This window comes from Bicyclus anynana, chromosome 18 (genome assembly GCF_947172395.1).
Source record: "Bicyclus anynana chromosome 18, ilBicAnyn1.1, whole genome shotgun sequence".
Taxonomy (NCBI): Eukaryota; Metazoa; Arthropoda; class Insecta; order Lepidoptera; family Nymphalidae; genus Bicyclus; species Bicyclus anynana.
In genome coordinates this window covers 1,317,327-1,332,021 of record NC_069100.1, presented here as the reverse complement: position 1 = coordinate 1,332,021, position 14,695 = coordinate 1,317,327, and the positions used below count along the sequence as shown (strand labels likewise).

Below are 14,695 nucleotides of genomic sequence, written 5' to 3'. Positions count from 1 at the left end.
TGTAGTGCGTTTTTTCAATGTTGTAGCTGCTGTAATTAAGATTTTAAAGATCTGGTTTTTGTTAAATATTACGGAATATAGTACCAACGTACTATAAATACAAAATAAAACATTATTTATAAAAATAGTATTGTACTTAGTACGTTGGTAATTTTAATAAAAAAGCGATTCAAGATAGAAAAATTTGAAAAATACGAAAAAAAAATATAACTTGGTCACCCTTGGGATTTTGTAAAACTATTCAAATTAGTTTTAGATAATTAGATGGTGTATCTACCATTTGCGTTTTATCCATGTATAAGCAAAAAAAATATGAGGTGAAAAGACCCCATACCGCACTGAATTAAAGTTTTGCACATATTTTAGTGATGGGAAATGAAAAAATCGATAAATTCCATTCCATTTATTTACCGCATAATTAAAAATCCGTTTGTTGTGATGCGTCTGATATGTACAATGCGGATAAGTGGACGCCTACGTTAATGCTAGGCATCGCATTAAACGGATTTTTAACTTTACGGTACATTCATGCGATATTGTAAATACTACAATCCGTTTGATGCGGATGTTTTTTTTTATTCTTTCCAAGTTAGCCCTTGACTACAATCTCACCTGATGGTAAGTGATGATGCAGTCTAAGATGGAAGCGGGCTAACTTGTTAGGAGGAGGATGAAAATCCACACCCCTTTAGGTTTCTACACGGCATCGTACCGGAACGCTAAATCGCTTGGCGGTACCTATTTGCGGGTTGGGTGGTAACTAGCCACGGCGGAAGCCAGACCTAGACCAATTAAGGAAATCTCAATCGGCCCAGCCGGGGATCAAACCCAGGACCTCCGTCTTGTAAATCCAACGCGCATACCACGCCACGGAGGCCGTCAAAGTCCTTAGAGGTAAAGTGTTTCAAAAGTTGACACACAGCGCGTTGCTGTGTGAAGTTATTATGGTTCTTTGAGTTTGAACCTTCTGTATAACTATAAACAGACATGCTCTTGGTCATCTTACCACATTCAAAGTTTATCGGACTTCCCGGAATAGATTGACTTTAAAAACTGACATCATTGCATACAAATAGCATATGCATTTCATTTCATATGCAATTAAGCGTTCTGCAGGCTAATAACTCACTAACTTTCCTGCCATCAACCCATATTCGGCTCACTGCTGAGCTCGAGTCTCCTCTCAGAATGAGAGGGGTTAGGCCAATAATCCACCACGCTGGCCCAATGCGGATTGGCAGACTTCACACACGCAGAGAATCAAGATAATTCTCTGGTATGCAGGTTTCCTCACGATGTTTTCCTTCACCGATTGAGACACGTGATATTTAATTTCTTAAAATGCACACAACTGAAAAGTTGGAGGTGCATGCCCCGGACTGGATTCGAACCCACACCCTCCGGATTCGGAGGCAGAGGTCATATCCACTGGGCTATCACGGCTCTCACTAACTTTACCGTATGTTAATTGACGTACCTATACGAAATTGAGATTCTATGTAACAATTGGCATTCCGTTTCATTCAGTCAAAGAGTATAATTTCTTGGAAGGAAAATTAACTCTCTTTGACATAGTTCTCACTTACCATCAGGTGCGATTGAAATCAATGGATAACTTGTAAATTATATTTAAAAAGGAATTCGGTTGGGCAAAGTGTTGGCGTATCGGATCCAGTCTTGACAATTATAGTGACAGTCTGAATTTATTCTTTCCTATGGGGAAATCAGACCAGTAGAAAACCAATAAGACGTATAATCAAAGCAATAAATACCTATAGGGTAATGGTTAATGTCCGCCCGCCAACTTGCATTGAAACAACATGGTGGGTCTAAGCCCTATATCCGCTCACCTATAGGTTAGGATTGGGCCGATAAAATAGGCTGATAATGATGATAATGATAAATAAGATGCTAGTGGCAAAGACATTCCGCCAAGCGATTTAACGTTCCAGTACGATGTGTGCTAACCGAACGGGGTATGGAGTTTCTTCCTACCCAAGTGAGATTGTAGTCAAGGGTTAACTTTTAAATAATTAAAAAAAACACGATGATGATAGTGATTATTTTGAAATAAAGAACTATTCTTTCACGTAGTCGGTTACAGTTTCAAAATAATTCAGTTTATTCCCTTCCACAAACAAGACGAAAGTATTTGCGCTGCGGGAGCGGGACGCCGCCATGCGCGCGAGCGGGACGGCGACACGTAACCCGACACCGCCACATCTGCGCTCTAAAAGCGACCAGGGACGCACTCTACAATGTTGGGAACTACATTTTATTGAATATACTAGTAATAAAATGAAATTCAATGAAATGGAAACGAATAAAAAATACTTTTTTTTGGTGCAGATTCATATCCATAAAAATTCTTGTTGATCCGTTGGATCTACAGAACTAATAGGTATTTTAGAATCTAGAGAGGGATGAATTCTATTTTTGTATGAAACGAAAAAATTCAAAAAGTACTTGACCGATTTGAAATAAAAGTTCACCAAAAGAAAGCTTGTTGTTGAAACATTATCAGGAAGTACAATAGGCTGTATTTTATTCACATAATTTCACGGGAACAGGAAGGAACTAGACAGGTAAAACCGCAAGGTTCTGCTAGCACTACTACCTTTTGGCTGAAAGGCTTCGGCCGTGGCTAGTTACCACCCTACCGACAAAAACGTACCGTTAAGCGATTTAACGTTCCGGTACGATGTCGTATAGAAACCGAAAGGATTTCATCCTACTCCTAACAAGTTAGCCCGCTTTCATCTTGGATTGCATTATCACTTACAATCAGGTGAGATTGTAGTAAAGGGTTAACTTGTAAAAATAAAAAAATTAAGAAACTACCTACATACGAAGCAAAACAGACTTTCATAAGTACACAAATGCGATATAGATCTATGACAAACTCAATTTTGTGACATAGTAATTATTTTAGACCTTAATTAACGTATATTCAGAATATTTTTTGTTTCTTTTTTTTAATTTTCATTTGGTTTTAACCTTCTCAATTCGTTCGTATATATTTTTCTTTAGTGTTGACTACAAAATTTCACAATATACAAGCAAACTATTCACTAGACTAGACCAAAGTAATGTGGTATTTATATCTTACAAAAAACCCAAAAAAACAATGGCACCGGTATTGTTCCAATGCTTTGTCCATCCAACCAAGTCCCAAACTCAAAAAGTCGGCAAAGCGTCCATCCAAGCGAGAGATCACACTCCATCGAGCGCGAAGATAGAAATTAGGAGATTTTAATATCTCAAAGAGACAATAGCCGACCTTCGTTACTTGATACGTTAACTACCTGATACGTTATGGTGGAGCGGTTAGGAATAGGGATAATAGGGGCTTAAATAGACCTTTCTTTATCTGAGTTACCGCTTGACTGCAATATCACTTGATGTTAAGTGATGATGCTGGGCCTTGTTGACCCAGTGGTAAGTCTATGCAGATCAGGTTTATGATATCCAGGGTTCAACAAAGAAAATTCAATATTCGATCGCCCATCTTTTTAGGAAGGGTAGTTTAAACCTTAATAATGCAGAAATGGATCCCTGAATTTGAAAAATGGTGTTTTCACGCCTATAAATAATATTTTTTTTGGTCGACATTAAAATTAAAAGTAAAAATCTATTTGCTTTTTAAACAACTTTAAAATTACTAGGAGGTTTCTCAAATCGACCGTATATGTTTTTTTTATATTAGCAAGATTATTTAAATTTTCATACACCTAATAATCATGGAAAATAGAAAGTATAAAAGTCCAATTAGTAATTATATTTAAGCTACAACCTTTAGTAAACCTGTGAAATAAATAAATATGCTATGGAACTTATCCTATAGGTGCCTGTTTATAGTTTATTTTTATACAGAACTAAAAACCTGGCAGATTTTTTATGTAAAAAGTATTCTTCAGACAATCAGAAATTTTTATAACTTAAACATTTAAAGAGTGAAAAAATAAATCCATAGAAAATCAAGTGATTATCATTACATTAAAAAAATTGATTTAAAATGTTTATTGTGGTCATGAAAAACTAAAGTAAAATAAATAAAAAAAAATTAAAATCGCAAGTCTAAATACGGTCCTGCGCGTTGACATAATTCTTTATGACCTCTGCAGACATACTTCAGCTAAATTCTATTTTAATCGCGCTGTCATTAACTATTTACCATACACGCGACGCTGTAAGAGGGCCGCTGCAACTTGCATCGTATCACGTTTTACTTACCCGTAATACAGAGTACAGACGTACAGTTTTGACTGAACAGTCCAACTGTTCAGTTAAATAGTACGTGTGTAAAGTCCGCCAGTTTTAACAGTACAGTTTTTTCTAATAATTTTGATTGAAATTGCGATAAAATAAATCTGTGATAATTGTACATATGTAGCATAGATTAATTTTGACGAACTTTCATAAAAAACAATACTTTATTATACCTAATATCAAAAAAACAAATCTAGAGAGAAGTTTAAGGTACCTACCAAACAATGACCATATTCTTTGGTTGAAAGTTTAATAATTAAATATGATAAAATCTATTAATTAAACCAAAAATTGTATTACAAAACAGAGCTAATTAGATAATTAATTAATTATTAAGTTATTTAATTTTTTTTTATAACAAAATCCAATTAAATAAAACGTATTTATAATGTATGTGTTGGTAAACGTAAAATTATAAAATATTGTACTAAATTTATTTTTATATATTATATTTATATTATTAGGTGTCATAGCGGCCCTATTATAGCGAAGAATTTATAGCTCTCGCTGCGCTTTGCATGTGGTAAATTTTCAACAATAACCGGCCAAGTGCGTGTCGGACCACGCACAGTGTAGGGTTCCGTAGATTAAATGAACAGTTTAAACCCTTATTTTGCAAAAAATTCGGATGGGATGGGGATGGGATTCCAGATGGGACCGGATTCGAACCCACCCCTTTGGGAATCGTAGGCAGCAGTGGCGTGCACTTCATACATGCAATAATGCACTGCTTATCCTGAGGACTCATTATAACTGTGTTGCGGATGGACTATTCCATTTTGCACAATTTGTATGTACTGTGCATACCCTAGTTAAATACCTTGTGCTCGCCACTGGTAGGCAGAGGTCAATGGGGATGATGACTAGGTTTGAATATATTGATTTTTATGATACATTCGGGTAAATAGGGTCAATGTTAACTAATTTATACATAAAAAGCAAAGATTGTCTGGATATTTGCAAAATAATATGAGATAATAAAATTTCAAAATCTATTAAAAATATTTTATCGTAATTAGATGAAAATTCATAAAATTTTAGCTTCCTTACATTAAATGTGACATTTTTTAATATCTGAACTATAAGCATAAACGCACAAATAACAAAGATATTAGTAATTTTGTTTGAACGCACATACAAATCTAACGATCATTACATTGCCTACGACGTCATTAGTTCGTGCCATTTTGTATGGAGCGTTTTTCAGGGATCCACGGCATCGCTACAAATCTGACCCTTTAAATCCCTGTAGCTCCGAAAGTAATGATCGCAGATACTCTGTTTCTTTTACAAAATTGCTTTACTATTAGTATACTCTTAATTTATATACAATTTAAAAAACTGTCATCATCCCTATTCCACTGGGCTATCACGGCTCTCAATATTAGTATAGATAGATATATTTGACTTATTTGGTCTGTCAAATTTTTTTTTTCTGAAATATGATCGTAGAAACCCTGGCGTTGGGTTACCACGAGGTAGAGTGTAGAGAGACACAGAATGGGTAGTCGGGTTCGATGAGGCGAGAGCACAAAGTGACGTATCCGCGCCGACGCGCCGCCCCTCGCGTAACCCGACACCCGCGCCCGGCCGCCGGCCATCTTTGTTTGTTGTCTTTTACAGGGTTCCGTATAGCGACCAATTAGGTATACGGAACCTTAAAAACGGGCAGTTTTTATGGTAGGGCCAGATCTCTGTCCGAAATGAACGGACTTGAAAGTTTGTTCCACTGCTTCAAATGTTGGTAGACTGAAGGTGATGTTTGACTCGAAGGTCTCCCACGAGACTACCCGCAAGCGATTCTTGTCAGTCGTTTTCATACAATTCGCTATCCTTTAGGCTCCACACACGGCACGACGTCACAGAAAACATATGACGACGTGTCGAATAGGTACCCGTTTAATGTCAGTCGCTCGCTATGTCTTGTCATGTACCAATCAAATACGAATTTAACGTCAGAACTTGAGATAATATGTTGTAATCTTGTATACTCTTTCATTTTTGTGTTCTAAATGTTGTCTAAAAGTCTCATAAAATCATATAAAACTGGCCAAGTGCGTGTTGGGTCACGCGCAATGTAGGGTTCCATTTGATAGACGATAAAAAAATCATCCACACTTTGCATATTGGGAAGGAAAAGAACTCCAATTGTTTTTTTAAATTTCTTTTTAGATTTATAGAATACATATATAGCTTACATAGATAGCTTTCTACTGTTAACTCTGAGTTTCGAGTATCTTACTGAGAATTTAATTTTTTTAATCAAGATTCAAGATTTTATTGTACTAGGTACCTACTTTGTTCACATTTGGAATATAATTTACATCTTTCTAGTAGTCTCTGCGCTAAGGCACGGACAGGCGGACGGACGGGCCAACGGATATGGCGAAACTATAGGAGTTCCTTGTGGACTACGGAACCCTAAAAATGGCCTAAAAATATTGATAATGATCGGGACAGAAGGCCTAACGTGGTTTTGGGAATGCGGGGTCTCATGTGGGACTTTGGGACCCCCTAACTACCAGCAGCTCTTCGAACTAATGTATCCCGCCCATTGCCACTTCAGCTTTGCGACTCGGTGACTTTGGTTGTTCAGTGGATCTCATTTCTGATTTGATCATGCAAAGATACTTCAAGTATAGTAACTTAGTAACTCGCTTTATCGCCAGCTGTGTGACTCTGCCTTCGTATGAGGCGCATAGTGAGCGACCGAGTCTCGGAACCATATATCATAACTGGCAACACACACTGTTCGAAGACTGTCTTCTTTATTCTTATTATTAACACGTTCGCTGCATCACTGGTTTTCTTTACTTTCCCCTGGTTTTTTGACCTCGTACTAAAATGTCTGTAGTGCGGTACGAGGTCCATCGACCTCGTAGCTCTTGGTGACGCTAAAATCCTGTTTTTGGCTACAATATAATATAGTTAAAATAATTTATTTTTGATAATGCTAAATAAAAAACCAACTGATCTATGTTTAAAGGAGTACATCCGCGGATTAGTTTCTTTAGAGTATATAAGCAAAAGAAAATACGAGGTCAAACGACCCCATACCGCACTGAATTAAAGCAGTTTTGCACATATTTTAGTGATGAGAAATAAAAACATAGTTAAATTCAATTCCATTTATTTCTAAAAAGACAAATTATTTATTTATGTCAAAATATTATTTTTCAAGAATTTCAAGTAAGAGGTCAATTGACCTGGTCCCACAGCGAACGTGTCCGGGTAGTTACTGAGATTATGAAGGGATGTGTTGATGAAGAATGTTATTCTGTTTCCAGCGGCGGCAACGGCGACAAGCAGCTGGACTCGTCGACGGATGACGACAGCGACGCGCCGCACGCGGCCGCCGCACACGCGCCGCCGCTCTACCCGCTGTACGAGCATCCGCTCGCGCACCTGCAGTACCACCACTCGTGACACTACCACCACTGAACCACTGCCTCTTCATACGTTGACTCGTCACGCGAAAGTTTTAGTACGGGGTCAAAAGACGCAGTTCGGGGTCTTTTGACCCAGTACTAAAACTTTCGCGTGTAAACCACAAAAAGTGTTTTGTACGTTGTTTTAGTACAGGGTTGAAAGATCCTGAAACGCACCTCAGGTAGTTTTAGTACGGGGTCGAAAGACCCCGAACCCTACCAGAGGAAAATTATCAGATTAATCAGTGCCGCAGCGATCGTAATGAGTAACCACTACCATCAACCATTACTTACCACACTTTAACCACATGTGACAAAAGTGGCACATCGAATGCTACCCGTGTCTATTCTGGGGCCCTGGTCATGTGGTTCGTCGATCCTTTTTTTATAAACGCTAAAGCTTCTAAAACTAACAAAATGTATGGGGATGACAGATCTGATCCACAACTTGATCACGTGACCTGTCGATAGTGAAAGTCATTTCCATACATTTTTAAATTTTCGAAGCGTTATCGATGTCTGAGTTCGCCAGGGGCGTAGCTACCGCCGTATAGTATCAATGATACGGGGCCCCCGGACTACAGGGGCCCCTTACGTGTGAAAGCAAAAAATAGTAAAATCTAATCAACTATCTCTCGTAATCTGGTGCTTACTGAAAAAGAAACATAAAAAATGCCCATAGAATTTTCACTTCAGAAATGACAAAAGTAAAAAAAAAAAATCTTTTTTTCCGGGTTATGTGTGCGCCCAAAAGTCGAATACATTCTACATAGGATATGTCACTATCATATTTATTTTACACAAGCACTTTTGTTTCTTTCGTTACCGTTTATTTGGGCCCCCTACTTATTTTGATACGGGGCCAAGGCAGGCTACGCCTCTGTCTATTTCCCGTATAAGAAGAAAGGCCTGGCCCTTTAGTGGGCCATAAAATAAACTGGCAATGATGATGAAGTAACATAACAAACTTACATTAAAATTATAATAAGATTAGATAATATTCACTGCGTAATAGTCATTTGCAAAGCCTATTTATTTATGTATGCGTTTTTTATCGGCCAATTGGCTTAGTAAGCGCCGATTCGACCAAATTGGAAAATAATGACTAACAATTAACATACAGTATTTTTGATTTTAGTTTTTTCTTAACAAATGTAATTTAATATGATATTAAGTAAAAGGTTATAAAGTACCTAATAGATAATGGATATAAAATTAATTTGTAAATAAGTAATTAATAAATTATGTATCGTAGGTAGGTATGATAATAATTTAAATTTAACTGTTAGATTGAGAGGCCTGTCACAGTCAGATCTTCGTGTTTTTATATAGCTTAGAGTTTGTCAGTCCATGCATGCCCATACCATAGATAAGTACGGCCTTCTATGGAGTTTTGATGGTTATGGCTTTGGGAAGTAGTAGATTTCAATTGTTCAAGTATAAAGTATGTAGGTATATGATAAATGATTCCCTCGCCAGTCACTTAGCTTATTACCAACCCCTCTAAACCCCTTGTTAAATATATTTAAGGGTATCTAGCAAATAATTGCCTCTAGTAAAGGAGTATCTGGCGACCGTTAGATTATAATCTATCTCGAGTCGCGAGATTATACTGTCGAATGATTGTGAACCGTAACATACTGCTTACAATTTAACGTGTTTAACGTATTTAACGTGTAACGTACAAATAAAATACCTAACTTATCCTAACCTAACCATTGATTTCTGAGCCACTCAATTCCGCTTCTCTGGGCTATATTGCGGTTCACATTACCCTATTAAAAAAAACATTCCGCAGTCTCAACGGTCTTCTACTTTATGGTACAGAAAACATATGTACAAGTTTATGGTATATGGTATGAGCAAAGCTGACAAGCTTATAGTATTTATAAAATGACGAAAGTCTGGCTATCATAGGCTCTTAGTCCATGTGTATTTATGTAAAAATATGTATTTTTTTCAAATTGAATGGCATGCCGCTTAACCGAATATTCGTATGCGCTGTACAGAAGTGCGATATCTTTGTACAATTAACATATTTTAAACCAAACCAACCCCCCCCCCTACCCCTCTCTCCATTTGTTGCCCTCTCCGCACCCCTGTACTGTGCAGACGAGGACTCAGGTAATATCACTTATAGTTATTTAAGAATTATATCAAAGTTCTTTAAATCTTATAATTTTGAAACCGTATCTTTAAGAAAATAATGTCAAATCGTTTTAGGATTTTTGTTCACATACTTATAGATTAAGTAATATTAGGTAGGTAGTTATTTATTTATATAAATATGTCTGAGTAATGTTATTATGGCAGGCGTCCACTGATCCGCATCGTACGTATTGGACGTATCGCATCGAATGGATTTTTAATTTTACAGTAGATAAAATCCGTTCAATGCTGAGACCAATTATAGAAGGACCTGTATCGCAATCATAGTCACAAACAAAATTGTTTGTCATTTTCTGAGGAAAACGAGCTTAGATTTGGTATATATCTTATACTAAACTAGAAGTTGTTGACCGTTTTTTACACCATTCATCTACACAAAAAGGTATTTTTACGGAGCTCTGTAACCAACGAACACGATTACAATTATTTAACATCGATTCTATATAGACAGCTTTTATAATCGCATTAGATTGTTGATCATATACTTTGACAGAAAAGTAACACCTAGCGAGACAGGTCCTATAGAATAGTTGGTCTGAGGTTCAATGCGATCCGTACGATGCGGATCAGTGGATGCACTTGCATGACTTTCTATACAAAGAATACTAAAATCCGTTTGATACGATGCCTACGATGCCTACGATGCGTACGATGCTGATCTGTGGACGCCTGCCTAGGACTGACGTCCTAATAAGACACCTTTTCACACTTCATAAACTGCAGCTATGAGATTATTATGTTGTTAGTTGATACACTGAGAGATAAATAATACTATATCTTGAACTCCAATAACTATGAGTAACTTTGTCAAAATATTGTAAAAACAAATGGACGTCCTTGACTTGGCGGTTTTTATAGCCTATGTAGGATATTTTTTCTTGTGTTTAATTTAAATTAAGCCTGTTCCAAGCTTATCTCATTTTACCTGTAATAAACGCCTTCAATTAGGTCTGACAATAGGTACCTAAGTGTGCGTAAACAAACACACAGAGTTGTTTTGATTATCGATGCTAAAGTACCTACTTAGAACTAATCACAGGCATTATTTGTCTCCTAGTGCAGCCAACTTTATGAATTGAGTGTAAATAAATTGCCCATAAAACTTTTAGTAATGAACAGAATTGGCGAATATTTTATTGTAATATATTAAGCGTAGGTCACATCAACGCGTAGTTACTTTCAAGAAGAAGAATATGCTTTCAAGCCAACACAAGGGGCAGGACAAACGCATTTTATTTAAATTACTTCAAAAATTCATGTTTTATAGTCTATATAGTCACTATATATGTATGTATGTGTATATCGGTATATAAATTAATATTACAAATGAACGCAACGACTAAACGACCTACAAATTAAGTAGATAACCATAGCTTATGAAAAATCAATACTGCAAGGCAATGCTTGCAATATTATATCAGCTATCCATGCCATTTATACCGTAACACAGCTATGCTGCTTAGCTTGAAAGTCGTTGTAGTACTTCCCCCGAAGAGCTGTTACATAATACCTACTCGTGTTTGGTTTGATATAGTTTGTCATAAAAAGTATAGTTGGTTGCAGAAATAGCTTGAGCGCCGCGAAAGCGTTGGTGTGACTTACCCTGAAGTGTGTTTTGTAAAAAATATTACATAAAATAAGTTATAATTGTCGTTATTTAGGATATTAGTATTTTTAAAATGACGTGTGTTGTTAAAAATGTTGTTTTATTTTTATCTCTCCTCTGTATAATATTATATTATCTTGGATATTCTTTGCAATAAGGCTAAGAAATCATCTGCATTATAAGATAAAGAAATTGACCCACCACGCTACTCCAATGCGAGCTGGTAGGCTAAGAGTGAGTATTAAGTGAATATTCATCATTAAGAGTAGGTCAGAAACTGGGCTGGACGTCTCCGGGTTTTCTCCAAGGAGGTTTGTGCTGACGCGGCAAGTTGTTAAGTTTGTTGATGACACTCCCATGATATGCGGGAGACGGGGGGAAAGGTCTAGGCGGGTGTGAAGTCGTGCGCACCGCTTCCCCCCTCCCGGCCCACGCGGACCATCAGGAGTGTTCATCATCACCATTATGAACGAATTTGACAAGCTATTACCCTGCGCTGCAGCCCTTAAAAACTCAATACTTTTTCTTGGCCTAACTCGGGACTCGAACCCTGACTTTAGTGATCCTGAGCTGCACAATGTAATTACCGGACCATTGACTGTGCTGCTAAAAGACAGCATAATGTTGAGTGAAGACCTTTTTAGGAGCACATCACACTGTAGCATCGACTTTGAGTAATTTATTTTATTAGTAGAAAATCCAAATTAAAAACGACCTTCACCCATCTGTTTAACGGATGAAAAGTGTTTGATTGTAGTAGGTACGTTAATAATATATTGCGAGTAGGTTGCCTCAAAAACTCCTGTCAAGTTTTTTAGTTGCTACATCTTTTTAAGAGGCTATGAGGAGAGGATGTAATGATAATTTTTAGCATTACAATTATTATTACGTATTCCTAGCACCTAATTGTCAAACAATACCTATTTAAAAAAAACTTCAAATAAAAATTTTTTTTTTAGCCTCAATAGCTCAATGGTAAGAGCGGTCGGACTCATCACAGAGGGTTGGTGGTTCGATCCCCGCCCCGTTGGTCTATTGTCGTACCCGACTAGTTGGAGGGGAATGGGAATATTGGTCATATTATAAAAAAATATGGAAAATATTCTTTAAAAAAAAAATATATTATCCTAAAAATTTAATAACTCCTCCTGACCTAAAATTAATGGTAAAAAATAGAGCAAAAGGAAAACAAAAGAATGGGCATTCATAAAATTAGTTTATTCGATCAGTATTATAATAATTTACAATTTAAAATTAGTGCATTTCTAAGGGAGTAGTATAAATGACGTCACCGGTCTCAACATCCTTCACCAGCACCTTAGCATCCTTGTAGTAAACCACATCGATGACCTCTGAAGACTGAAGATTCTTCCTCATACCTCCGGCTTCCAAGACGGTGTTGATATCCATCGCCCAGAAACGGTGACCCTTGTATTCCTTATCGTAGTTCATAGCGACGGCTCCAACTAAACCGGTTTCGTAGTCTACCCTAATCTTCATGATTTCCTTGGTGGCTAATACTTCGATTTTCGCGTTCTGTTTCGGCTCCAAAGTGATCATTAACTCCTTTTCAATGTTGATCGGTAAAGTTTTAAAGGTGTTTTCACCTAGTTTAGCTGTAAAACCGAAGTATTTGGTGACCTCAGGTTTCTTCATGTCAAAATGGTAGTGAATGTCTTCGCCTTCTAACGCATTTTCATCCCAAGTGGAAGAAACCGTTGTCTCAAAATGATGCTCGATTTTCTCGTTGTAAACCTTCTTTTCTGAGTCATCGTTATTCAAGCTCTTGATTTTTATTAACTCAGGCTTAGTTTCCACGGTCAAAATTGTGGCTTTTTTTGGTAGAACGACCCTCTTCACGGGTTCCCAGTTCAGGGATTTGTATAATCCACCCCAAGGAGTGGGGTTTCTTAAGTAAACATTGTCAGGAGCCCATCCGAAGTATGAAGAGATTGACTTCTTCAAATTCTCCTCAGTCAATTCGAAGGCCTGCTTCTGTACATCATCGATCAAATCCACGTAGCTCCCCGCTATACGGACGTCTCGCTCCTTCTCATTTGTAGCTGATATGTCTATCTCTATTTTCGCGTAGATAATTGGAATTATAAAGAGGATGGGGAGAAGTTTGGACACCATCTTGAGATCAATTCCGAGAGTGTAACCTGAAAATTGAAATAAAGTATTCATTAGATAAAACTAACTACTTATCAGTAAAGCTCTTTTTTGCATCTACATTTACGTAACCAGCCAGACCATATTGGAGCATTATGGTGAGTTCTGTTTATTTTTTAGTCTCCACACAATTATACACTGTAAGTATAGGTATATGAAGATAAAACATTAATGATTTCCAACAACTAATATCCAACAAAATTAGAAGGATCCAATATTGGTTTCGTAAAAGAAGAGGAATATAGAGTTAATACCCACCAGCCCACCACGATACTCAAACACAGTTAAGTATCGTACCGATAATAACCGGGACCGAAGGCGCTTATCGTATTCGTAAGCCACGTGCCAATCACCACATCACCGATTTCCCAACTCAGTCTTACTGAGAATTTCTATACAGAAAACCTTTCTCTGGATTCGAACCTGAGACCTCCAACACCCATAAATATTAACAAAGATTCAGTTGCAAGAGAAAAGTACAAAATAAAATAAAATAAAAATAAAAGAAAGTTAGTAAAATGAACCACTTACCTAGTTCCTAGATACGAGTAGATATAACTTAACTAATGATTTGCTTTAGTTTAGTCTCTATTATATATACTAATTCTTAGTAAAAGTACAGTCGATAACAAAACTTGTAACGGTTTATAACAAAAATTTAATTTATTTCACGCTAAAAATATAAAATACAGAAGAGTTAAGACTTCTAGTCGTCCACGTTCAAGATTCCATTTAAATTAGGCGTGCCGAGGTTTCGCAGGGCATAGGTAAAGGTATTCCTAAATTTTATGTTTAGAAAACTATGGTATTATTTGACACCCCACACCACCATAGGTCAATGTTCGATTTGGTTCCATTTTTCTTACATTTTCAACACTCGTGGTATAGTAGTCAATTCACACTAAACATAACAAATTAATTAATTAATTTATTCATAACATACTTTATATATATAAACTAAACCTAATACATAATTTTCGTGTTCAATCTATTAGTCCTGTATTACTTGAACGTCTCTAAAAATTCTGCGAAATTCAGCAAGCGAGGAGAA

At 36.7% G+C, this 14,695-nt stretch overlaps 2 protein-coding genes across 2 annotated transcripts in view; one reads left to right on the top strand and one right to left on the bottom strand.

The window, feature by feature from the left end:
• Positions 1-11,565, top strand: part of LOC112046084 (homeobox protein SIX2) — a 41,741-nt gene extending 30,176 nt beyond the window's left edge. Inside the window, exon 7 of the mRNA XM_052886955.1 lies at positions 7,557-11,565. Within this exon, the coding sequence (XP_052742915.1) occupies positions 7,557-7,695 (139 nt within the window). The 3' untranslated portion in view covers positions 7,696-11,565. The remainder of the gene's footprint in view (positions 1-7,556) is intronic.
• A 1,104-nt stretch (positions 11,566-12,669) lies between these two features.
• On the bottom strand, positions 12,670-13,645 carry LOC112046078 (spherulin-2A-like). Its single transcript, XM_024082555.2, has one exon. The coding sequence runs from the start codon at positions 13,606-13,608 to the stop codon at positions 12,727-12,729; it is 882 nt and encodes a 293-aa protein (XP_023938323.1). The 5' UTR covers positions 13,609-13,645; the 3' UTR covers positions 12,670-12,726.
• Between the last annotated feature and the right edge of the window lie 1,050 nt (positions 13,646-14,695).